Here is a 27,663-nt window from a genome sequence, read left to right as displayed (position 1 = left end):
ATTTTAAAAAAATATTTTTTAAAAAATTTAGAATTAATTAGATTTTTAAACAGTAAAAACTTATTAATAATTATTACATAATTTTAAGGGATAAATAACGATTTTATTTAAGGATCATTAAATATTTCAATAGAGCACATTTTTAAACCTGAATTTATAATGCAAATGCCATCTATTTTTTTTTAAATACAATATATAAAAATTTAGAAATTATGACTCAATTTATTTCTTGCATAATAATTTATATAAAAAAAGTTTTCAAAAAAAAATTTCTAAAAAAATATTTTATAATATTTAGTGTACAAATATTTTTATATTTTAACAAAATAATTAAAATTTAAAAAATAAAAATATTTTCATCCTTTAAATTTATTAAATAAATATTATCTGTTAATTTATTTTTTTAATATTAAACACAAAAAAATATAAAAAATTATTTCTGCAAAACAAATCAGCCTAAGAAATCTATTAATAAAAAAAATGAAAGTTAAAAAAGGTTAAAGTCGTATAATTTCAGTTAAAAAAAAAAAAACACAATTATATAAAGCTTGAATTTTTCAGATTTGTACTCTATCTCTGCAAAGAAGCCAGTAAGCGATACAGGCAACCATGGATTTCACTCCGCTCACAGAGGCATTGTCCTCCAAATCCTATGATAAGATTTCTGATATCTGCGACGAACTCATGCTCAAGGCAAATTTTCTTCTTTTAGTTATTTTTTTATTAGTCAATTTCTCGCTCTACTGTGTGCTTTAATATATGCATTTTACTTTCTTCTAATTCTGGTCAAGTTTTCAGTACCCTTTTTCTTAATTATATCCCTAATCGAAACCCTACTTCCCTTTTTCTGTTTTCAGTTCGCAGCTGAGGGGATTCCTTTTCAGGACGAATGGCCTTATCAGATTCATCTTCTTGGCCACATTTATGTTAATGATATGTAAGTTAATTAATACCTCTCTCTCTCTCTCTCTCTCTCTCTCTCTCTCTCTCTTAGTTTGAGATGTAATATGGTGGATTTGAAATTTGATATATTGTTTGCAATTTGAGATTTTAAAGGGATTGGGTGTTTTGCAATTTTTTATTTTTTTGGGTGGACTTATTATTCAGTTATTTGGTTCTTAGAATTTGTTGTTTTGAAATTAGATGATTTTGTATTTCTGGGATTTTAGTGTAGTATAGGGGTTTTCATCTGTTGAGTGATGATCGTACAGTAACAGTGCTCGATTCCTCTGGAAATCAATACCCTCCGCTATCAAAGAAAGCCAGCCGGAAGTGGCTGCTGCTTGGAGAATTGGGCAGAGATTATGGACACGTGACTATGCAGGCGTGTATGAGGCTATCCGTGGTTTTGATTGGAGTCAAGAAACTCGGGTTCTTGTTGCTGCATTTTCTGGTGACTTTTCCATAACTCTTGTAACACAATTAATATGTTCTTATAGTTTTAGTTGCTTGATGATTGACGGATATTACTTTGTTTTGAATGTCATGAATGTTAATAAAATGAATGGATGTCTATATAGAAACACGAATTTGGAATGCGACACCCTAATCTCTCATGCTGTGTAAAGGAAAGGCTATGTAGTTCTATTTCTCCCTATATCATGCAATTTGGGAACCTCATGCTATATAGAATAATGATTTTTTACTCATTGGTTTGGTTTTTCAGGAGCAAACAAAAAAGTATAGTTCCCCAAGCTCTAATTGCTCCTTGTCACCCCAAACATCTCTTCTCCCTTAGCTTATTTCAAACTTAACTAAAAGAGTTTCCTTTCTTCCTTCATCCTGAGGAAGGGAGATTCTTTGGGTATCTGTTAAACAGAAATGCAGAAAATGGATCTACGAAGCTCATTAATTTCATCATCTTTGAGAGATAAGAGATTTATCTACTTGCATAGTATGATGAATTCATGGTGCTAAATCAAACTCATGTCCTGGGACACCAGCTAAACCTTCCTAAAAGTTCTATTACAGAACATATGTTTGGATTAAAAAAAATTGTGAAACTGTAAGAGAAGAAACTATTCAATATTCTTAATGTTTTCTTAGTTTGAACAAGCTCTTGGATGTTTTGAAGCTATTATATCTGAAATCAAATGCCACGTATCAGTGAGTGGCATGCAACAAAACATTGGAACTGGTTCAACTTTGAATTCAACGTGTATTCATTTGCGTTTTAATTGTCAATGTGATGAAAAGCTTACAGATGTTCTTTTTTATTTCAGACTTTTTCAAATGTGAAACCATCGTTGGTTTTGCTGTTTCGTGCTGAGATTGTTGGCTCCATAACTGTTTTGATCATTCTTATATGCAGAGGTTTACACCAAGAGGATGTTTCAGTTGTTGCTGTCTGCTTATTCAACAATAAGCATCGAAGACACTGCTCGCTTTTTGGGAATGAATGAGGATGATGCTGCAAACTGTAAGATTCTGTTGCTTCTTTTGCCATATTTGCTCCAATTATCATCCAAGACAGACAGTAGAACAATATCAAAATTAATTCAGATATGGGTCTATTTTTATCCAATAATTCATGTGTTGAGCCTGTCATGTTGTTCTAAGGTTGAAATCTTATCCAATAACATGCTCACATGCATTTGAGCACAGTACACTTAAAAATGGGAGAGAGAGAGAGATAAAGAGAGAGAGAGAGAGAGAGAGAGAGAGAGAGAGAGTTTATGCAAACTAGACATACAAAGATGAGAAAGTGTGCAAGAGACGATACTGTTAGAAGCAACAGTCTCAACTACATTTACTTTTCTGCTAGTGGGAGTCATAGATGGCCTAATCTGATTCTCTGACCATATGAAGGTCACTAAGCAGAACTTGGCATCTGGTCCTTGACGTTTAAGGGGACTAACAAGATGCCCAATCTGACTACAAAGGCTATAACCAATTAAGATGTCTCCAGTTTTACTTGAACGCAAACTGTGGGAGGCTGTTGTAATGTTTGGAGAAGAAACCTGTCCTGATTAGGGACCCTGACAGATATTTCATTCAATTCTGGGCTTTATAAAAGCTTGAGCAACATTTTTAACATCACTTGTAGCCTTTTTAAAGATCAAAAGGATGACTAACAAATTGTTTTTATTTCTGGAATTCTAAATGATTTACTGAACTGAAATCTGTGGCAAGTGCTTTGATAGGAAGCTTTTAGATTGAGGACCTAATATGCAAGGTTTACACATGCGCGCGCGCGTGTGTGTAAACTGATGGATTGTTTAATTACACTTAGTTAGCAAATAATATAGTATTTGAGTAAGCTCTACATGTTGCAAATGAAATTCTGTTCTCATATGCAGATGTACTGCAGCAAGGTTGGACTGTTGATCCTGCATCCCGGATGCTAACTGTAAAGAAGCAGCTGATTGTGACAGAACAGAAACTGGATTCTAGTAAACTACAGCGTTTGACAGAATATGTATTCCACCTTGAGCATTAGTCATACATAAAAACTTGTAAAAACCGTTATCGACTACCCGAGTTATTCAGATCTCTAGAGTAAATGAGTAAATGCTTGGAATATGTTCAGAACAAGTATGTGCAGCAAGTATATTAAAGATTCAGTTTTTCCCCATAATTGGGTGCTTTTGCTAGAGCTGTCATTATTAACCTTTTTTAGGGCTGAAAATTAATGGATGTAATTCACTCAAGGTAGGATTTCAAGAGAGCTTTTTTCGAGTGGATGATATACAACTTTCTGAAGTGGGAAAAAAAAATTTCTCCATTAGTAAGGCCAAACAAGCCCACTTCTATCTGCTCGCATATGTATTTCCATCTTTACTCTCGTCACAAAGACGCACGATGAAACAGGCAGCCATGGATGAGGCCTTCGCATTCATTTACTCATTATTTCCGCTTCTCACAGTGCGGGATCCACTGCCTCGTCAAGTGCTAATGGCGTTGCCACCATTCCTTCAATGTACTTCCACCATCTCCCCACCATAGCACTCCCTTCCATCATCACCAGTTCACCGCCACTACACACCATGAAACCCTCGTCTCTGAGGAAGGATCCGTCTCAGCAACCCTTTCGCCCATCAGACCCTCCTCACCATCTCCAAACTCCACACCATTAAGGCATTAACGCCATAATTATGGATTTCTTCTTTGCTACCCAACTCGACATCTTACATCCCTGGCTAATCTTCTTTATTTCTGGTGCCGCGTGTCTTGCTCTTTTCATGCATCTTCCTACCCTTCATCAGAACACTACCAAAAGTTCCAAAGATGTAAACATCTTTTTTCAAGTGCCTGGTTTGCCAACATTATTGTTCGATTTCCAACAAATTTACACAAGATTACAATGCTTAATTCTGATTATAAAACGGGAAGATTCAAAATTTCAGTCAGATCACAATACAGGAAGATACAAATTGTTCAGGCCTTGGACCTTTGTTCTGTACTATAATTTAACCGGAAAATTATATACACAGAATCCTTGTTAACCTCATCTTGCTTTTCTAGGAAGAAATAGGTTTAGTGGACTTGTAAATCTGATCAACCGGTTTCAACCTCTTTATCCTTCGCTTAGGATACCCATCTTCCTCCTCTCCAAAAATCTCCTGCAGAACAGGGGAATAAGAAGAAACATCAAGTCCATCGCCACCGCCCTGGTGGTGGAGGCTGTAGACGTTGCTTAGTTGCAGAAGCAGGTGAGCCACGTCCAATTCCCAGTCAGAGAAAGAGATATTCTTCATCTTCCTCTTACGGGTTGTGTTGTTTTGAAATGTTGAAGGAAGCTTTGCCATTGTCTTGAAGATTACAGACGAAGAGAATTGAATCAGAGTTGGAGATGAGTTCGATATTTATATAGGGGAACTTATAATAGCGTATCCTGAGAGGATTAGGAAATCCTAAGTCAGCAAGTCATGGAACAAGTCGGTTAGCGGATTTTGGAAGCCGACTATGTTATTATTATTAAAAAAACTACTTTTTTATTTTATTTATTATTATTATTATATTTTTTTTCTGAAGGTGATACGGTGATAAAAGAAATTTAACAAGGTCTAGCTGAAAAAGGTCCAACCCCAGCCTAAAAGAAAGTTTAAGCCGGGGAGCGGACGCAAAATTAAATGTGAAGGGACCAAAATTTACATAGACATAATGCATACATCAGTGTCACTGTTGAAATAACAACACCACCTCCTATGCATGCAGCGCAGCAAGAGAGAACAATAGGTGTATAAGGGGGCAGGGCCATCCTCAAGCTATGTGTGCGTCTGCCCCTGTTTAAGCCCATCAACAGAAACCTTAACAGAGGAAGGACCCATATTTAGACCCATAAGTTGGTAGAAGAGCCACAACACGCTGTAGAAGAAAGCATTGCAGAAGAAACAGCCAGACTTCACCTGGGAGAGACAAGTCATAATGAAGCACCGAAGGGACAAAAACACGATTAAACCCACTTGAAAGAGAGTCCCCCCAAAACAGCAATCCAAGGTGACGAGAAGAGCAAGCTAGAAGACCTCTCTAAGATAAAAAAAAGCACGGGTAATGGTAGCACTGCCACCAAGATCAAAGTGATAGGAAGCATCTGGGGAAGCAAAGCCAAATCTCCTAAGCCATAGCGCGACTAGATCTAATGATGAAAGCTCAATCAAAACCAAGGTCGAAGGAGACCGCCATCCTAGTGACCACTAAATCTTTCCAGATAGTAACAATGCCCCTAGATCTAGAGCTTTAAGGGAGAAGAAAAAAAAGAGAAGAAGGCAGAGCCCAGTGGCCTCTCATTTTCTTATAGCCCCTCTGGACAGTACTCATTTGGTTGACTTTTGAACTCTCGGGTGACCTTCTTTTAACACAACAACTGAAGCAACCTCCCTATAAGAAAACAACACAATACATAGAAGGAACATGCAACCTAACCCAGGGCCAAACAGGTCGGAGAAAAGTTCTCCCCTAGGAACCGCAAAACTTGCAATAAAAAAATTCACTTTTTTTTATAAAATTTGACAATTAATGATAAGATGAACACTGAAAAAAAAAAAAAAAAAAAAAAAATATATATATATATATATAGTCAATTAAAATTTTAGATTTAGAGATAGTCTAAGTAGAATAGAAAAATTAAAAGTTTATTAAGGGAGAAAATAAAACTTCAATAATAGGAAGAACACGATCTCAATATTAGAAACATAACTTTATATATGTTCATAATGGATATAGATATAAGAGTTTATTAAAAAAAATTGATGTAGGAGTAGCCACAATGAGAAATTTATCGGTAACCGTCAAAAAAAAAATTTGAAGGAATAAAAAAGGAGAGAGAAGAAGAGAGAATTATTTTATAATTAGTTACAATTATATATATATATATATATATATAATTAATATATCAATATATATAAATAAGTTAATTTATGAGTCTTTAAGTAAACTGATTTATAATCTTATAAATAAATTAAATATTAATAAAAATTTAAATCGATCTCATTTATTAAATAAATTTAAAAATTAAACTCGAGTTTAATTCGATAAGTAAATAAATAAACAAATTGAGAAGTGAGTATGAATCAGTCAATGCCAAGTTCATATGCACTCTCCATTTAAAGGTTTAACATGGTTACCCCGTTAAAATTTCAAACTGAATTTTCCTAGAAATTTAATCTTATCAAAGGCCTAATTCTGATAAGTCATTGATACATTCACCAAAAATTTGTTGTGTCCACCTACAGCTATTACCTAATAGAAGCAGGAAGTCCACAGCTCAATCTCAATCCCAATCATAATTGCAAGTTGAAAACTGGATTTCCAACACATTTACAGAGGATTACAATGCTTAATTCAGATAATAAAACAGGAAGATACAAAATTTTTCAGGCACATATATGCACAAAATCCTGAAGACCTCATCTTCCTTTTCTAGCAAGTAATGGGTTTGGTGGACTTGTAAATCTGATCAACCAGCTTCAACCTCTTTATCCTTCGCTTGGGATACGCATCTTCTTCCTCTTCAAAAGTCTCTTGCAGGACAGGGGAATAAGAAGAAGCATCACCTCCATCGCCACCGCCCTGGTGGTGGAGGCTGTAGGCTTTGCTTAGTTGCAGGAGCAGGTGAGCCACGTCCAATTCCCAGTCTGAGAAGCAGATATTCTTTCTCTTCTTCTTCTGGGTTGGCTTGTTTTGGAATGTCGAAGAAAGCTTTGCCATTGTCTTGAAGATCACAGAGGGAGAGAATTGAATCGGAGAGGGGGATGAGTTTGATACTTGTAGAGGGGAACTTGCAATAGCGTGTCCTGAGAGGATTAGGAAATCCTAACTTGCCAAGTTGTAGAACAAGTCGGTTAGAAACCTTGGATTTAGGGAGCCGACTATGTTAATGTTATTTTATTATATTAATTGAGATTTTTTAATTATTTTTTATGATTATTTTAAATAATGATATTTAAAATTGAGATAAATTTATCCAGCAGTTACTAATTTTATTAATTATTTTATTTTAATCATTATGTTTTAATTTATTTTAATAAAATTAATTTTTTTTTTATTTTTTTATTAACAGTCAATCGTACTAAAATTTGGTAGAATTTCACTTTTATATGACGTGATTTAAATTATAAAAAAATTATTTTTTTAAATCAAATAAAAAATAAATAAAAAAATAAATTTTATCTCTATACCTGTTATTATATTTACTAATTTCTATTTTTAGATAAAAAAGAATTTGAAAAAAAATAAATTTGAATTAGATTTTATAAAAATAAATATTTTTTTATGATTTAAAGACGCACATCATATATGGGTTTTATTGGAATTCCATTGGATTTTAATTTGAATGATTATTAGTAAAAAAAATAAAAAATAAGTGATTTTATTAAAATCAATTAAAATATAATGATTAAAATGAAACTATAAACAAAGTTAAATAACTGCTGATAAAATTTATTCTTAATGTTGAAGTTAAATTAAAATTAATAAAAATTAGTTAAAATCATATTATAATTAAATTAGAATTGTTTGTATCATTTTGAATTAAATTTTTATTTAAAAATAAAAAATGTAATTGTTGAATTTAATAAATTGCAGTTAAATTAAAATTAAAATTGAGGAGAATGTTTATTATATTTATTTTATTTTTTAATACTAAATAAAGAAAGATTAGTACTTATAATATTCATTTATTTATTTATTTTCAATATTTTCCTTTTTTAAAACATGCTAAATCGCAGATTTTGATCAGGCATAATTTAAGGCTTGGGAAAGAGGTAAACCGAACCGATGGTCTCATTTTCAAATTGATTTAAAATTATGAGCTGATTAATAAAGTTAATTTTAGATTTGATCGATTCCGGTTTGATTCCAAGTCTAATATTGAGTTAAGGTTGAAGAGTATGGGTGTGTTATCGATTGGTTTGGGTCATATCAAAATGAATAATAAGAATTAAAATACTAAATATAAAATAAATATCAAATCGAATCAAATTAAAAATAATAAAAAAATCGAATCAAATTAAACTCATTTAATTTAATTCGAGTCATCAATTTTGAATAATATGCAAACAAACTACTAAACATGGGCCTTAACCGGAAATTTAATTGAAAAGAGCCCATTTTAATTGGTTGGGTTTATTGTCGGTTTCTGTTTAAAAAAAAAAATCAATGGAACGAAAAATCAAAATTTCCTAAAATCAAACTAAAAAGATTAATTTTAAAAAATTGAATTAAAAAGTTATATTAAATTAATTTAGTTTGATTATTTGCTAAAATATTTGCAGATGAACGGGCAAGATTATAATCTTTGTTTTCTAAAATTTGCGGCCCATTTTCTTTGGTTTCTGATTTTGACTAAACCATTGCAGCCCATTTTTGATGGGCTAGAGTTTGAACCCAAATTGGAGCCTGGATAAGAGATTAAGTTATTGTTATTATTAAGGCTTCATTTATTTTATTGAAAAATATAAAAAAAATATTAAAAAATATTTTTTTAATATTTAAGGTACTCAAAAAAATTAACCAATAAAAGAATATTTTTTTTAATTAAAAAAAAATTATATCATTTTAAATAAAAATACTTTCACTTTTTAAAAGAAAAGTCATCTTTTATTTTATAAACTTTAATAATCTTATCAAAATTTAAAAATATTTATATACATATATGAAAGTACATATCATTAATTTAATATTATAATCAAATAATAAAAAATATTTTTATAAAAAATATTTTTTTTATAAAAAATATTTTTCATATATAAGTTATTTTACGTGAAATAAACGTAGCATAAATTTTTAATTAACTTGTAATATTAAGCTCCATTAATATTTTAATATTTTAACCATTTAAGGTCAATTAGTAAAATAAATTCAAACCTTTGTATATATTACTTATTTTATTTAAAATTTTTAATTTTAGATAATTTAATTATAATTTTTAAAATTAAATAAATTTAATTCAAAACCTATAATATAATTTAAGAATTTTGACTGCCACTTAGATAACTAGAAGATTTTGACTTATAATATGATTTCCACAATCATTGAGGTATAATTCTACGTGGTAAAAATCAAAATTTCTAAATAAAATTATGGATTTTAAATAAAATTTATTTAATTTTAGAGGTTATGGTCAAATTATTCAAAATTATAAATTTTAAATAAAATAAGTAATACACATAAAAATTTGAATTTATTTTGCCAATAATCGATCATTCAAATACAAATTTAAAAATCTGAAATTTTGCATTAGCATTCAGAAATCATGTTTTAATTGTTGTTTTTTAATGAAAATAAATTTATCATCAATGAAATTTAAGTTTCGATATATATCTTAAATTTTGATTAATATTTATGAATTAATAATAAATTATAGATGTGTAAGTAAAACAAATATCATAAAAAAAATTAATATATATAAATTTCAAATAAAATTATAATGCGTCATTAATAATTAAAAAATAAATAAAAAATAATAAAAATAGGATTAATATTCAACCTTTCAAATAAAAACAATATTTTAATTTTATAGATATAACAATTAAAAAAGAAATCTAAAATCTATAATGTGTTAAAAAAAATGTTTGATAATGACAATTAAGCAATATTTTTTTCTTAGCACACTCCATACTAAACATATTTTTGCAATTTTTTTTCTATATTTTATTATTCATTTAAAATAAAAAAATAATTTATTATGAAAATATATAATTCAAAATAGTTATAATATTAAACGAGTTATGCTTTTTATCTTATTTAAACTTGGATAATTTACTTACAGAGCTAGAATTGTGAAAAATTTTATAATTGCATATTATTTTTTTAAAATATTCTAAAATATCATTTTATAGTTATAATTATACATTTTTTAATTTTTTTTATTGTTTATAAAAAGTGAAAATATCTTTATGTTTTCAAAATAAATTATTTTTTCTTTTTTAAATTTTATTATTTCTAAATACTCATTATTATTATTATTATTATTATTATTATTATTATTATTATTATTATTATCTCTTAATTTTTTAATTGACAATTAAAGTTATAAAAATAAATAAAAAACATATAATATAATTAAAATTTTAAATATAAGAAATAAAATATTAATTATAATATAATGCATAAATAAAAAATAATTTACTTTTAAAATTATAGAAAGAAAATAAGACATGAAATACAAAAAATTATATAATAAATCAGTTAGGTAATACATGAATTTTATTTATATAATTTTTTTATGCTACCATACCCATGCAATTTGTCTTAATTTTCATTAAATAAAACAGATTATAAATATAAAATACAAAATTTTATATTATAATAATTTATATAATAAAATTTAAAATACATCACTAATACAATCTTAATTTAAAAAAACCTAATCGTATTGGTAGAGTAATTGAATTAGACATTTAATAAAAAGTATGCTCTACTTAGTGATAATTTAATATTATTCGATTTTATAATATTTTTATAAACTTAATATGAAAATTATCAAATTTTGATATTTTTATGAAGAGAAAATCTATATCTCCCATCGTTACATTATAAAAGAAAGAAAAAAAAATGTCGTAAGGAAGAAAATAATAAATCCTCACTGGGAAGAAAATAACAAATTCTCACAAATTGAAGAGAAGATAATAAACCCTCTCAAAAGAAAAGATAAAATTTAAATGATCTGAAAATATAAATATAAATTTTATTGAAAAAATATAAATTAACGCAAATGAGTTAATTTATACATATTAAAATAAAATATTCTATATAAAAAATATTTTTATTAATTAAATTAATCCTACATATTAAGTATAATTATATATAGTTAAAATTTTTATAATTATTTTTGAAGTACTTTATTTTATTATTATCGATTAAATTAATATAATATTGGCTATAATTTAATGTATAACCACTTTATTTATTTATAAAAAAAAAACCTTTAAAAAATATGTTATATAGCAAAACCCTAATTAGTTAAGGTGGATAACTTCATTTTCTAATTTCTATACATGATGAAAATAATCCCAACACTCAATCCCCCAAATTCCATACGTCCTTTCTATTTTCTTTTTATCACCTTTTGCAAAAGAATTTTAGTGCCAAAGTGCCAACCCTCAATCCCCCCAAAATGTCATTATAGTAATGGGATCAAGCTGTATATCGTAATAATACAGTGAAAGATTTATTTCACTTAATTTATAAATGATATATAATCTAAACTTATGATAAATTTTACCTAAAATTATGCTGAAATTATAATATATTATTTTTTTTATTATTGATTAGATGAATAAAACAGGTAAGAATTTCTTCAAAATATGCTAGATTTAATGTGATCAAAATCTATATATTTTTCATGATAATAATAACATAAAATCTTTTCAAGAATTGAGAATAAATTAAAATTCAAATGGACTAAAATTAAATAAAATCAAAATATTAAAATCGAACCAAATAAAAAAAAAAAAATCAAAGAACCAAAACAACAAATTTGACTGTATTTAATTCAATTATGATTCTTAATAAAACCCAAAACAGAATATGATTTTTTTCTGCATAAATTAAGAAAAATATAGTTAACATAGTTAAAATAATAAATTTTTTTAAAACTTTTTTCAATATATATCCTTTACTCATATTGCTCCATTCAAAGTTAAAAAATTTATGCTACCAAATATTCTTGGAAATATACTTTCGTCCACTATTATACATCATTTTTTAAAAGATGTATAATTATTTGATAGATCAAGAAGTATTAATTATTTTTTTTTTAATTTTATCCTTATCTCTACTAAACATAATCTCTTTCTTGGTGAGATAAAAGGTAATTTAATCAAATTAAAAAATATTTTATTATAATTTAAGTGATTTAATTTGAACAATAAAATAATATCTTTAAATATTTTATACTTAACTATTTTTTCAGGAACTTGATGCATATAACATACATAGATGAATTTCAGTTATTATGCACTAATAGAGTAGCAGACTACACTATCAAGCTCTATTGGTTGAAGATATATACATATATATATATATGCAAATCAAGAGCTAAATCTCCAACCAAATAAAACTAGTGATTATACTTTCATTTATAATAACTAAAAATCAAACTCTCACAATAGAAGGGACAATTATAAAAATTAGAAAAAAATAAATTCAAGATATATTTAGTTGATTTAATTACTTTTTTAATTAACATACAAAAACTTTAAATAAAAGATAAAAGTGGACGGAGGTTGTAATATACTTTACTTTTTCAATACATGTCAATAGGGGTATATTGGTAAAATAATAAATGCTACCTCAATTTCATTTGAAGTGCTTTTTAAAATTTTTATGTAAAGATTAAGGAAATGATTGAATAATTTTACTTTTATAAAAAATACTAATAATTAATTAAAAAATCCTTATATTTAATTAAGATATAGAAATATAATAAAAAATAGATAATTGTCTAAAAAAAAGAAATAGATAAATGTATTGAGAACAACAATAATAAGGGTAAAATTGAAAAAAAATTAATACTTTTTTTTTTAAAAAATAAATAAAGTGGGACGAAAATATTTTTTTAAAACATCACTTGAAATGAGATTGAAAGCGTAAACTATTATTTCAAAAGGAAAAGTGATTTATAATTTAAAATAAATAAATAAAGTAAGTACAAGTAATAAAATTGCAACAATTTGAAGTTAACTGACAAAGGGAAATGCTTTTTCCCACTATAAAATTTAAAAAAAACACATGCCTGGAGTTTTTATTCACAAGTTATTTTATTTTATTTTAGTTCATTCATAAAATCCATTTGTTTAACTTATTTACTACTACCCTGTAGGGGCACTTATTCATAGACTATTAAAAAAAAGGATGGTTTGACAAAATGCTTTGATTAAAAATAATTTTTAAAATAATTTTCTTAATGATTTTGAATTGAGCGACTGAAATTGTGATATTACTTTGATTAAAAATAAATGTAATAAATTAAATTAATTAATTTTGATTATTGATTTTGAATTCAGTAAATGAGATTAATATATCTCATATAAATTCCAGAGCATCTCATATATAGTTTCGTTAAGTGTTTATAGTAAATATTATATTGGATGCCGTTTTAAATTTATATAAAAATAGTATAATAATTATTAAATTAAATATTTGTATGAAGATTTATATATCTATTATTTAATATTATGAGTTTATTTTATTTAATTTTATATAAATATTTTATTTAAAAATTATTAAACTATTTAGCTCAGGGTACAATGGTTATACCTTACTTAAACTCGAGGCTTAGGATTATTAGTTAACTTTCTCGATTTAACCTAACCCTATAAGAAGGGATCTATCACCGAATCTGAAGTGGCATCCAATAAGACGAGCCATTAGTCAATTCATCGCCTCTTCCCATTGCACTCATAAATAGAGATAATTATTAATTATCATGTTAATTTGGGGAATCAAATCGAGGTGGGATAAAGCTATCTTACTAAGTTAACCACCAAGCTATTGCGCTGAATGGTTGAATGTGGCTTGGGTGACGTGCATTTTGTTCTCGTGAATAATACGATTCTTCTAATATCGCAACAAACCCTAATCAATGTGCACACTCTTCATTTATTACAATTTTGGCTTTTTGAAGTAGTTGCTTGCATCATACACTCATTCTTACACAAACTTCATGTTCGTAAGTTCCACTATATGAGATATGAGTTGTCCAGCATAACTTTTTTTTTTTTTTTTAAATAAAAGAAATCTCACAATGTAAATTTTTTAAACAAAATAGTTTCAATAATAAGATATTAATAGTGCACTCGATATATATGCTCTTCTGCTCATGTAAAAGTAGAATCCATTTGCTTTATTTTATGAGAGATCAATTTTTATGTGAATGAAATACCATAAATTTATTACCTTATGACAAATACGATGAATTTGCCTATAATACTCGCTACGAGGCATATGATAAGTGCTAAAAGTGCCTGTCATTAGAAACAGTGGCTAGCATTCCTTTACTTGCTTTACAACCTCCAAATTCTGAGCCAGTATTTGGTGACTGAACTACAAAAACAGCCTCTCTTCTTCAATTTCACCATAGTACAAATTCCCTGGTGCTTCAAGAAAATTGAAGTTAATTTGTAAGTATCAATACCTTTCCTTTTCAATTATATCTCTATATATGTATTGCATGTTATATTTTATTTTTAAGATAATTCATGTATTCACATACATGTGTATGTTGATCTTTGCTTGCATTTTTCAGCTAATTAAATAAAGAAAAAAAGGATTAGAAGCACAAATCATCTGATATTAAAGCATTTCTTGTATTGATTTGATTACTTTGACACTTTAATTTACAAAGATTAAGCCTAAACAGCAATCATGGTATCATTATGTAGTCACATAATGTCACTAAGATACCTACATTTGATCATCCATAGCTAAAAGCAAGCAAGCAAGCAAGCAAAAAGAAGAGAGGTTAACTTTCAGAAGTTTCAATATTTAGTAATATGGGGAATATGATGACCACTCGATGAAAAGTGACCTTTCATAGATTGAGTCTTGCACACAGAGAATTTCCCATAAAAAAAAATAACACCCATAAATTTCTTTCCCTATTTTTCTATATTTTCTCAATTGCCAACCTGAGGATGACAGCAGAATTGAAAGCTTAAAGTAAGTATATGAGTAGGTGTCTGCTCCCACTAACAAGCCACAACACCTATATAATACCCTGAAACTTTTAGTCTTAGCCTAGCTATCAATTTACATATGTTAAACAAGGCCTGAAGAACCTTTACACGTGCTGTGTATAAACTTACCACTGCAGGGAGCCTTAATGGATCTCTAGACAACTGCAATGCAATATCTAACTACTACTTTTTCTTGCCTCTGGAAGAAACCACAGGCTATTTATATACACTGGAGAACCTAGGCAGTCATATTCTTATGCAATATTAGCTTTAACAAATACCCTTTTCTCTGTTGTTCTTCTTCTATATGTTTTTTCCCTTCTCATTCTTGTAAAATTCTTGTTTTTGGAGATAGGGTGATCCATTGGAATGAGGCATGTAAGTGAAGTTATAAATGGGTTGAAGCCTGAGATCCTAATGATTTTTATCCAATTTTCATATGCTGGAATGAATATTTTCTACAAATTGGCTGCAAATGATGGAATGAATTTGAGGGTTCTTGTTGCTTATCGCTGGATATTTAGCACAGCTTTTATTGCCCCTTTTGCTCTCTTCTTCGATAGGTAAATTCGTTTTAATTTGTTATATATATTCCCCCTACAATTAAGAGTTTATAGTTAATAATAAGTAAATAAAATTTCTATTGTTTTCAATTAATTCTGTACTAATTTATGAAAGTTTGGCTTGATATGCATAGGAGGAAGAGGCCAAAACTCACATGGATGATCCTTGTCCAAGCTTTTCTTAGTGGGTTATTTGGGTAAGATATATATACATATACTTTACACCATTTATAAAATAGGGGAGCTTTCTTAATTATATAAAACCCTTAATTTTCCATGTCTTCTGAGTTGATTTCTAGGGGAATGCTGGCCCAGAACTTGTATGTGGAAAGCCTGGTCCTGACATCTGCAACATTTGCTGCTGCCATAACCAACCTTATTCCTGCTATAACATTAATCCTGGCAACCACTTTTGGGTGCATTTACTTTTTCCTTTTGATGAAACACAGAAGAATCATTATTTAATATATATATTGCAATTAAAGTTCTGTAACGATTTGCCAAATTTTGATTTCAGGTTAGAGAAATTGGAATTAAAGACAACAGTAGGGAAGGCCAAGATATTAGGATTGTCAATAGGAATAGGTGGGGCGATGCTTTTAACTTTCTACAAAGGTGTAGAGATTAAGATCTGGTCTACAAATGTTCACCTTCTGAAACACAGCCATCAGATTCGGAAAAGCCACTTTACTGCGAAGCATATTGTGGGTTCTTCCCTGGCTTTGGGCAGCTGCATTTCTTATGCAATGTGGTTAATACTTCAGGTAAGTTCAGAAAACATACTAATTAAATTTCCATTGGGTCAATTGCTTAATATAATCCTATTCCTATAGCTCCCTTAATGATAGCAAGCAAGCCTATCTCATCTTCAATGCTTGCATGTCTGTAATTATTTGCTTTTAAGATACTCGTTTTTAATGTTTTGGGAGCAGACTAAAATAAGCAAGGGATACCCATGTCACTATTCAAGCACAGCACTAATGTCTCTAATGGGATCAATCCAATGTGTTACTTTGTCCCTGTGCCTGGACAGAAATTGGAACCAGTGGAAGCTAGGATGGAATGTTAGGCTCCTTACGGTTGCTTATGCGGTAAGGGAGAGAGAGAGAGAGAGAGAGAGAGAAATAAGAAGCTATTTTTAATAACTAAAAACTATTTTCGTTTATTGCTTTTTTTTTAATTAAAAACATAATAAAAAATTGGTAAAATATATGAGAAATCTTCTTGGTTTGCAGGGGATTGTGACTTCTGGGTTGGTTGTAACCCTTATTGCTTGGTGTGTGCGCATAAGAGGGCCAGTGTTCGTGGCTAGTTTCAACCCTTTGTCGCTTGTGCTTGTAGCCATTGCAGGGTCTTTGCTGCTAGAAGAAAAACTGCACCTGGGAAGGTATATAAATGTGGAAAATGCTAGCATCAATCGCTAGTCACCTATAATTGATGTTAAAAACTTATCTATTCCTGGTCTATTTTGAATTTAAACATATAAATACGTGAATTTCACATTTTTAACACGTAAATTTCATTATTTATATATATATATATATATATATATATATATATATATTTTGTATTTTGAATTCATGATAGATTGAATTTAAACAAAAGTTCCCATGTAAGAAAATGGCTAGTTATAGCTGAAGTAGGTTTGATGATGTTATATTAAAGATTCTGATTCTGTCTTTTGCTTGCAAGGGAACAGCATATTAGGGGGAGGACTGATAGTGTGTGGATTATACTTGGTGCTATGGGGTCAAAGCAAAGAGATGAAGGTAAAACCTGAATTAGTTCCAACAACAAAAGGTTCCCCAACAACTGAATTGGTTGAGGTTGTTGCTCAAGGTGATCTCCCAGCATTAAATGCTTCTTCTTTTACGCATGAAGCAGCCTCTTTGCCAGAGGAGCAGCAGCAGGAACAGAATTAAATTTAAAGAAAATAAAACAGAGTAATAAAATACAAGATTATAGACCAAAAAAAAAAAAAAAACACAGAGATAGGAGCATAATATAGGACCAATGTGGAGAATTTCTACTTGGTGAGTATCCAGAAAGGCAAAAAGTGTAGAAAGGAAAAAATAATAATGATATATATAAAATTTTAGACCTCAAAGCATAAGTGTTTTTTTTTTTATTCAACCACTAATTTTAGTAATATTATTAATAAAATTATAATTTACAATATAGTTTTAAAATATGATAAAATTTTTTATTTAATCACTTTATTTTTAAGAAGATTATATAAGTCCCTGAAGTAAGTTGCTATTAATAAAATAAATTTTCAGTTAAAATTTAATTAATTATAAATTAAAGCGTTCCATTCAAATTTAATAACAAAATTATAATAAATATTAAAATGGTGATTAATTTTTATGGAGTAATTATTTTATAAAAAAAAAACACATCAATTTCTTCTTGAAAATAATAAAAGAATTAAATTATAATTTTATCATACTTCAATAATAAAATATAAATTATTCTTTTTTTTTTAAAAAATTACTAAAAGTGCTTATCTCTCGATGTAGGCAATCAAAATTTTAAATCCTGATATTTCTTTTCTTTTTAAAAAGTTTTGATGAACAAGAAAAAAAAAAAAAAAAAAAAACTTACTAAATGGGAAGCCTCTAGAGCAAAAGCTTCTCAGCTTGTGCATATGATACTCCTCTTCTTCTGCTTAGATTTTAATGAGTTAATTTATTTTTTCAGAAAGATTTGAGAGAATTGAAACTTGAATATGTGAATGTGATAGTTATTTGGGGAGCTCAAAGTATCTGGAGAGAATTTTTTTTGATGGTTTTATGAAAGAACACGCTCATAACCTTAAGGTTTTAAATTTGTGGATGTTTCCCACTTATATGTCTTTTACTCATTCTACAACTTGTTAGTTATCTGGGGAGAGCAAAGAACCTGGAGAGAATCCTCCTTGATGGATCTTATGAAAGAACACACTCATGTGTTTAATACTACATCCAATCCAAAATCTTAAGGCTATGAGTCTGCGAGTTCTTCCCATTTACATATCTCTCACTCATCCCATCTTTTTACAATATGAAAATTTCACACTTATATATTCCCAACAGAATAATATGTCTTTAATATAAACAAAACAATGTTAAGATAGATTTGAGTGAGTTGCTGGATATGTAAATTAGAAACTACCTAAGTAAAATCTTCTGTTGGCTTGCATATAAAAGCTCATTCGCTGTAAAGAAACGATGGTCGTATTAAATAGTGGTACAGATTGCAAGAGTTACTGCACAGGTTTTGAAAGATAACACCTTAACAAAGTTGATCACAGGAAATTGCATTTTGCCTTCGGATTCTTGATTTTAAAATGCTGTCAGATCAAATTAATCTGTATTTATTATGAATTAATATTTGTAATGACATATGCATAAGAGTTTTTTCTCGGGTTTGGGCAAACTCGGTCAGTTACAACTAACACTTTAATTCCCAGTTTAATATAAGTTTGACCTCGTCTGTGATATGAGGTTAGTGATCATTAATTTATATGCAATTTTATCTTTATAGGAATTCGAATTTTTTATTTTTTTAAAAAATAAAAGTGGAAGAGAGTATTTATAACTTGATAAATTGGATAAGGGATAATTAAATGCATTATAAAAAAATCAAATTTGAGTAGAAGTGTAATGATATGAAGTATAAATTTTTCATTTAAGAGAATATCAAAATTTGATGATTTCTAGATCGAACTCATAAAAAAATTATGGAGTCGAACAATAATAAATTACTACCAACTGGAGTGCACTTCTCGTCAAATGGCTAAATTAATTATTTTATCAACACGATAAGATCTTTTGAATCAAAATAATTACTATTATATTTTATAAATAATTTACCTTAATTTTTTTTAGTTTATCTTGAGAATACCATTAAATTAAACCCCGTTTATTTCCTTTAAAAAAAACATTATAAGAAAATCAAATTTTAGGACCATATGAACCTTAGAAACAAAATGATCTAAAGTCTAAAAATTCTTAAATGCTAGAAAAGAAAAGCACGTGTTATCAAGTCCTTATTTAGACATGCAAGATAATTTGTTTAGAGAAAAGGAAAATAAATTAATTTCATTAATTTTTTTTTTTATAAATTATCAACACTATAATATATTTCATCAATCTCATAAAAATAAATTTTATATAATTTAAAAAATTAAAATAATAAATATTATTTAATTTTCTTTTTAATATACATTTTATATATTCATGGTACTTCATTAAAAATTATTATCTCCGTTTATTTTTATTTATCGCATTTAAAATTTTCTTTTATTTAAAATTATCTATCATATTTAGAAAATCAAGAAGTATTAATTATTTTTTTTAAAATTTTATCTTTTATTTCTATTAAATATAATAAATATTTATATAATTTTTGAGGTTTTAAATTTTATCTTTTATTTCTGTTAAATATAATAAATATTTATACAAATTTTTAGGTGAAATAAAATGTAATTTAATAAATTATTATTATATTTTTATAAAAATAAGACAATTGAAGGTAATTAAGGACGGCACTAATTTGGCACCTATCACTCTGGGACTATAACAAAATCGTTTCTAAACTTAAAAATATAATATAAAACTATCTGAACTTTGAAATTTTTACACAGTATCTTCAATAACTATTGTGGCAATTATTACAATGAAATCGTTGTATATAAATCGGTTGTATCAAATAAAAATTCTCATATATGACTACATAGCGAAAAATCTCTTGAATCTGGATTAGTGGAGGTTCTTCCTGATGGTGATCAGCCAACATTAATGCCTTTACCCATGAAGAAGACTCGTTGGCAAAGGTGCAGTATGGCCAAAATAAATCAGACAAGGAAGATGAAGTTCAAGATAAATTATAAACAGGACAATCAAATAGGATGATTTTTGTGGATTAATCCACCTATGGAGTTTGCCTAAATATACATATTTTTACAGGTACAACAAAGCTCTCATCCTTGTACTAACACATGCTTTAATGCTCAAGACCCATCTAAAAACTTTTACATAAAGGAAATTTGCAGTTGGAAATCTTCATTGAAAAAACAGAACTACAAGAAAGCTGCTATTATGTTCTGAATGCAATATTTTCTTTCCCTTGCACTCCTTATGACTGCAGCTGCAATGATAGAAATGCACAGAACATAGTTAGATTTAACAAACCTAAACGCACAAATTCAACAAACAATAATTTAAAGTTAGGAGTGTTCTACAAAAATTCAACAAAGAAATCTTTGAGCAAATACACTTACCATATCATATGTTCTAAGACGCTAATGAGATTCTTCCTCATCAATAAATATGCTAGGAATGTGAGCAATTCTGGACCAATCTGTTCCCCTCTTATTCCGGAGTCTTGCTTTCAGCAGAGGACATTCTTTGATACTTATAGAAGATAAAGAGTTAGGTAGCTTTTCTGGCAAGGAACGGAGCCTTTTGCAGCAGCTAATTTCCAGCTTTTCAAGAAAAGTGAGTTGTTGAAGCCCCTCTTGGTCCAGAAATTTGAGATTCAGAAGCCTGCTGATGCGAAGTGAAATAAGATTGGCAGGCAGCAGCCCCTTCTCCGGAAATGACTCTATATTCACACATCCACCTTCAATCTCTAAATGACTTAGAGCATCAAGTCTATTCAGTTCCAATTCTTTCCTGAGAGTGATTTTGTCGCAAGATGTAATGCAAAGTAAATTTAGGCGGGCAGGCAAATCATCATTTGGAAGTGATTCAAGTTCTGGACAATTACTTATAAATAGCGACTGAAGAGATTCCAGGCGGCACATTTGTCTGGGTAGGGACTTGAGATTCTTGCAATTAGAGAAGAAAGCTGACGTCAAGTTGGGGGCGAGCAATCCTCCTGATGGGAAATATACCAGATTCGGGCAATCCCTGATTTCCAAGGCGTCAAGTGACTCTAGACTGATTGCCTTCTGAATTGAAAGGGAGTTGAGATTCATGCAGTCCCAGAGACACAGAATTTTAAGCTTTGGAAAGAAGTCTAAGGGGAAGGACTCGAGAGAATCACAGCTGCTCCCTATGCACAAATGTTCCAAATCTGCAAATTGATGCAACATCTCTGAAGTGAAAAGAAAGTTTAACTTCCTGCAGTTTCGGAAATGTAGTGTCTTCAAGGCGGTAGGATGAGCACCTTCAGCAAAGGAAATAAGAGAACCACAATCAATGACATATAAATGTTGAAGAAAAGGGTTGCTGCTGAGAATTTCCGAACGAAAGGACTCCAAGGTGTCGCATCCTTCAATTCTGAGGCTGTGTAGGTCAGTTGGCAATTTGCTCAATTCCGCAATATCTGAAACTTTCAAAATTCCAGGGGAAGAGTACTGGTGTTGCATTCCATCATGGCTGAGAAATGGCTTGACCCCTATATCAGCTTGATATGTACTACTGTCAGCCGTCATTTTAGTCATTAGCGGAGAGAACTGCAGAGCAACATCATGTGACGTAGAACCTGGGGTAGTCTCAGAAGCAAATTTTTCTGGGAGGCTTGAAATCTCAGTCGTCTGTGGCAATTTCTTTAACCGTGTGTCATCTTTTGAACTCCCTGGGGAAGAGTCGAATACCTTGGCTTGATCATCAGCTTGGTGTGTAATGGTTGCAGTTGCACTAGTATGGACAGCAGATTGCAGGTCAACAGTCTGTTTAGTACTATCCAAGGCAGTCTGAGAACCAACTTTTTCCGAGCGACTTGAAATATCCGTTACATGTGATTGTTTCTCCAATTGTCCATTATCTGAATATTTTGAAATCCAAAGGAAAGAGTCGAATGCTTTGGCCTGATCATCAGCTTGATGTGCAACGTCTACGTCTGTGGCTCTTGTCGTTTGTAAGGAGGATTGTGAGGCAACATGCGTAGGGCTTTCTGAAGCAGTCTGAAATTCTTGTGCGCAGCTTGAAATCACACCTTTTTCAGGGTAGACTGGTAAGGGATCTTCATCTTCACTTCTAGGTTGTATCTTCTTATCATCTATGAAGATATCACATTTTGCTGAAGTCTTTTGCAGACGAAGTGAATCAACAAGTTTGGGACAATTTGAAATCACCAGTTTTGTCAGGGAAGGAAGGCTCTTTGGTACATGGCCCTTCAGATTAGGACAGTTGATTATTAGAAGCTCATCCAGACAAGGAAATTTTCCATCTCCAATTTCGTCAGTTTCCCATTCCTCCCATGCAAGCATCCTGTTAAATTTCAAAGTCTTCAGACAGTGCGTCCCATAGAACTCCACGCCCAATCTTGTTACTCTAGAAAGCCCTTCTATTTCGAGAACTTCAAGAGATGGCAGATTCCCTAGTGAGGGCATTTGCAAACAATCTTTGCAGTTGCTAAGAGATAGAAACACTAAGTCTGCAAAAGAAGAATTTCCCAACCACCATGGAAATCCTGTGCCACCATAAGATTTAATGACCAGTCTTTTCAACTTTTGGGGAGGCTCAAGGTTTTCAAGTACTTTTTCGTCTTTCTTTGGATCTCCACTCTCCCAGTTCCATTCCAATTCTAGCTCATCAAGATATCTCATTGCTGTCAATTTGGCATCCAAAGGATCACTATCAGGATCTAAATTGTGCAACTTAGAAATGGATAGTGTTCCGCGAATATCAGAAAGCCCTGACAACTCATTAACTTTGGAGCCACATTCGCCCACAATAAAGTTAGACAGGGTCTGAAGATTCGTTAATCTACTCATTCCTAATGGCATACACTGCACATTAGTTTTAGTAATGAGAAGATGACGCAAGTTAACAAGCTGCACCATGCCTTGCGGCAATTTGCTGAGGGAATGGCAGTAGGACAAATCCAATGTTTGCAAATTGTAAAGGGAGCTTACTGATTCAGGTAAAATTTCTAGTGCGGTGTGAGAGAGGTCTAGGTAGCGTAGGTGTTTCAACTTGCCTATCGAATCAGGCACTTTAGTGAAACCATAGAAGGCCAAAGAGAACACTCGCAAGTGTGTTAACCCCGAAAACAAATCGTGCAAGTTTTCTTTACTTAGATGACAAGATTTATGATCCAATGGCGAATCAATCATAAGAAATGTCCTCAAGCGGTTGGCTGTAAGAATGAGCTTGAATTTGTCGGATGGATCATTGTTGCCTCTAGTGTAAGAGGCATGGAGAATTTTTTCACGCATATGAGAAATACCATCCTCTAATCTGAAGCAAAATTCTTTGGATACCAATTGAGCAAAATCACTAATAAGATCATGCATTACAAAACATGATTTATTAGTGGATGAATATTGGAAAAATGAACTCGATAATAGATCGAGGAAATAGTCATCACCTGCATCCTCCTCTCTTCTATTTTTGGGCTGCTGGAGGAAACCTTCTGCCATCCACAAGCGGACTAGTTTTTCTTTCTCAAATTCGTAGCCCCTAGGAAATATTGAACAGTAGGCAAAGCATCGCTTCAGATTTGCAGGGAGGTGAGAATAGCTGAGTCTGAGAGCTGAAGGAATGCCTCCCTTGCTGTTTTCCAAGATGGCCTTCCAATCTTCAACAGCTCGTTTGGAGCGCAAGATACTGCCAAGCGCTTTTGCAGCTAAAGGCAAACCTTCACACCTGGCGGCTATCTGTTTGCCGATCTCCACGAGCTCTTGATGTGAACTTGGGCTTTTTTCTCTGAATGCCTGTTTTACTAATAGCGAAAAGCACTCGTCCGTGGATAAGGGCTTTAGCTTATACGAAGAAATGATGGATGTCTTAAATTCCATGTCCCTCGGCGGTTCAGTTGTGGTTATGACAATCCTACTTCCTTTTGCTGCGTCTCTTAAAAGTTTCCGAAGGGTATTCCAGCTATCATCATTCCACTTCAAAATATCATCCAAGACAAGTAGAAGTTTCTTCCCGAACAAACTCTCATTCAACTTAAGCAGATCTAAATGGTCAACCCCAGGATATTGCCCAGTTGTGGTGGCAAGAATTATTTTCATCACCTTGCGAACGTCAAAGTCATCTCCAACGTAGACCCATACTTTGAGGTCGAATTGAGTCTTCAATCTTTGGTCGTTGAATGCAAGCTGAGCAAGGGTGGTCTTGCCTAGTCCGGCCGTGCCCACAATGAAGATTACGGGTATCCCATCATGGCTGGCATCATGTGACTGCAACAATTTAACTACAATCTTTTCTTTATCCTCATGTCTTCCGCAGACAATGGAATCTGTAGAAGGGAATCTTTTAACTGGCTCACTTCCAGCATTTTCGTTCCTTTTAATCACCCTCACCACCAGGCCAAGGCGTTCTGCTTCTCTTTCAAGGCTTTTAATTCTTCTAGCAATTACCTTTATCCCCATACGCTTCCCATATGGTTTGGGAGATATTTTTTTGGTAAAGGACAATTTGCGTTTCCAGCTTCTTGGGTTCTGGGATTTGGCTTCTGAATTTTGTTGCGCAGCATCAGTAGCAATCTTATCCAGGAGGTCGTCCAGATTGTACACAGCATCATTGAGTTTCTCAAGCCACTTTTTGAACTCAATACTTGCAAATTGCTTATCGTCTGCATCTTCAAGGAAAGCCTTGATTGAACGCAATGAATCGGTTAAGTTCGTCTCAAGTCTAGCATCGTGATCATATCTCCAACAGTCCTCTTCCAGTCGGTCCAACAAGGGTCGAAGGAAAGCAGAGGCAAATCTCTCTCCTGCTACCCAATCCACGATGGAGCTGAAGGGTGAAGCCATGTTGAAGGTATCGCCAACGAAGGTGATGTAACTAAAATTGAAGTTTCAAGAAGGCAAGGACAGGGGAAAGTGTATGAAAGAAATCAACGGGATATAAAACGGGGAAAATTCTTATGAGGTATAAATTAATTTATACATTCAACTAATCTGAAATTAGATGCAATTAGTTACAAACACTTATCTTCTACAATACTCCCTAATTCTAAAAAGCTTCATAAAATTATATAGCAAGTCCAAAAGATCTTTATAAAATTATATGTGTAAATTACACGTTTATCCTTAAAATCTAGTGAAATTTATATATTAATTTATACATTTTTAAACTCCATCTATTTAATCAATAATATTTTAATAAATCCACATATTAGTTCATATTAGGGCTGAGCAGAATTCGGTTCAAATTGAAAAATCGAACCGAACGGAGTCAATTTGGTTCAATCGATTCGGTTTTAAAATTTAATCGATTTGGTTTGATTTTACATTATAAAAATTTCGATTATTTTGGTTTAGTTCGGTTTTGAAGAGAAAAAAATCGGTTAAACCGAACCGAACCGAATAGTAATTTATCTATTCAAATTGAACCAAATCGAACAGAATCGATTTTTAAATTGATTTATTTTTATGGGAAATTTATGAATTATATTTACTTATATATATATTAATTGTTTAATTTCATTGATTAATGGTTATTAGGGTCAAACCAAAGTCAAAATTAGACTAAATAACTTGAAAATCAAGTCTAAATTAAAAAATCAATCAAAAATCAAAACCGATCAGTTTAAACCGAATCGAACCAAAATAGAACGGTTCAGTTCGATTTGATTTTTCACCCATTTCGATTCGGTTCGGTTTCTAAAATTTAAAATTCAATTTTTATAATTTAATTCGGTTTGGTTCGGTTCGAACCGAATGCTCACCCCTTAGTTCATATTGTTAAAATCACCGTTAGTTTTCCATTAACTTTATTAAAATTCTCAAAATACTCTTTATTCAATTTTAATATAAAATAATTTAATTTTCAAAGTTTTAATTTATTAATAAAATAACTTCTTGATTTAAAATTTATATTTTTTAGTTAAAATTACTCTCTTTATTTTTAAAACTTGATCCCTATATACTATAATTATTCACAAATAAGTCTTCATTACTTTAATATAAATATAACAATTTATTAATTAATAATAACAATGAATTATTAATAAAATTTATTATATACATGCAACACACAGTAAAAAATTTATATATTATATGAGTAAAGACTTTTATTATATGACCTATTTAAATATTTTAATATGAGTAAAGACTTTTATTTCTATTTGAATATAAGTCTCAATTTAATATCTATTTACTAGAAAATAAGAACGAATTACTTATTCTCTTGGTAGGTATTAAGAGCCTATTTATAAAGTGAGGAGCAGCAGATTAATGTGATCCTTAGAATTCTGCAAATTAGCTCTTGGGGTGAGTAAATTTTGGTCTGAACCAAAAAACTGAATCGAACTTAGTTAATTCGGTTCAATTGATTCAATTTTAAAATTTAATCGATTTAGTTTGGTTTAGTTTATAAATTTTGATAATTTCGATTAATCGGTTCGGTTTGGTTATTTTCATAAAAAATTAAAAAAAAAGGAATCGAACCAAAATTACTAATATATATATATATATATATATATAAAAGAAACCCTAAGATTTTTTATTTCTGATTTCTAAGTTTTTTTTTATGTTTTTGTTATTGAGATTTAATATTGAAAATATGAAATCTTACAAAATTCGGTTTGATCGGTTTAAAATCGAACCAAATCAATATTTATCTGTTTGGTTCCGTTCGATGTCTCTTAGTGATCGGTTTGGTTTGGTTTTCAAAATTTTTTATTTTTTATTTTTAGTTTTATCGGTTCTGTTCGATTTGGAACCAAATCGACTGTTTGCACACCCCTAATTAGTTCCTAGCTGTACATCTTCATATGTTACTGAAATGTATCTATCAATGATATTCCTAGCAGTAATCTCTCCTACTTTAACAGCTTTTGTCTAATTTCGGTGCTCCTAAACTCAATACCGTTTACCTGAATTCTATTCGAATTAGATCCTCAAAATGTCTATTCTAGCCTCCTTGTGTTTGGTCCTATAAACATGAGACTACCTTCAAACTATTTGATTGATAAATCTAAATTTTTCACGATCTGATCAGATCTGAAAGATCTGACCTTTTAAAGATTGGTTAAAATTTTGGGTATGCTATATATCAATATTATTCAAATCAATTCACATATTGAAACCCCTAGAT

The 27,663-nt window shown here is 30.3% G+C and overlaps 3 protein-coding genes across 6 annotated transcripts; 2 read left to right on the top strand and 1 right to left on the bottom strand.

The window, feature by feature from the left end:
- Positions 1-535: 535 nt before the first annotated feature.
- Positions 536-3,577, top strand: LOC110650752 (COP9 signalosome complex subunit 8). The gene is made up of 5 exons (XM_058151022.1): positions 536-693; positions 858-937; positions 1,212-1,393; positions 2,312-2,419; positions 3,300-3,577. Exons 1-5 carry the CDS (start codon positions 610-612, stop codon positions 3,437-3,439), a joined length of 594 nt encoding a protein of 197 aa, XP_058007005.1. The 5' UTR covers positions 536-609; the 3' UTR covers positions 3,440-3,577.
- A 10,747-nt stretch (positions 3,578-14,324) lies between these two features.
- On the top strand, positions 14,325-17,789 carry LOC110668015 (WAT1-related protein At1g25270-like). Of its 4 annotated transcripts, XM_058152020.1 has the most exons (8): positions 14,325-14,564; positions 15,475-15,682; positions 15,817-15,879; positions 15,982-16,098; positions 16,200-16,446; positions 16,615-16,773; positions 16,918-17,069; positions 17,382-17,789. In XM_058152020.1, the coding sequence occupies exons 2-8, from the start codon at positions 15,489-15,491 to the stop codon at positions 17,602-17,604; spliced, it is 1,155 nt and encodes a 384-aa protein (XP_058008003.1). In that variant the 5' UTR covers positions 14,325-14,564; positions 15,475-15,488; the 3' UTR covers positions 17,605-17,789. The 4 variants fall into 4 exon arrangements, with proteins under 4 accessions (XP_058008003.1, XP_058008002.1, XP_058008004.1 ...); XM_058152019.1 differs by lacking the exon at positions 14,325-14,564 and having other exon boundaries at positions 15,184-15,682; XM_058152021.1 differs by lacking the exon at positions 14,325-14,564 and having other exon boundaries at positions 15,184-15,682; positions 17,375-17,606.
- Positions 17,790-20,515: 2,726 nt separating this feature from the next.
- LOC110668014 (putative disease resistance protein At3g14460) lies at positions 20,516-25,566 on the bottom strand. The gene is made up of 2 exons (XM_058151020.1): positions 20,946-25,566; positions 20,516-20,812 (listed from the first exon to the last, which is right to left on the bottom strand). Exon 1 carries the CDS (start codon positions 25,374-25,376, stop codon positions 20,967-20,969), a length of 4,410 nt encoding a protein of 1,469 aa, XP_058007003.1. The 5' UTR covers positions 25,377-25,566; the 3' UTR covers positions 20,516-20,812; positions 20,946-20,966.
- Between the last annotated feature and the right edge of the window lie 2,097 nt (positions 25,567-27,663).

This window comes from Hevea brasiliensis, chromosome 8, assembly GCF_030052815.1.
Source record: "Hevea brasiliensis isolate MT/VB/25A 57/8 chromosome 8, ASM3005281v1, whole genome shotgun sequence".
Lineage (NCBI taxonomy): Eukaryota > Viridiplantae > Streptophyta > Magnoliopsida > Malpighiales > Euphorbiaceae > Hevea > Hevea brasiliensis.
The sequence above is the reverse complement of the archived record's forward strand: the minus strand, read 5'-3'. Positions and strand labels throughout refer to the sequence as shown.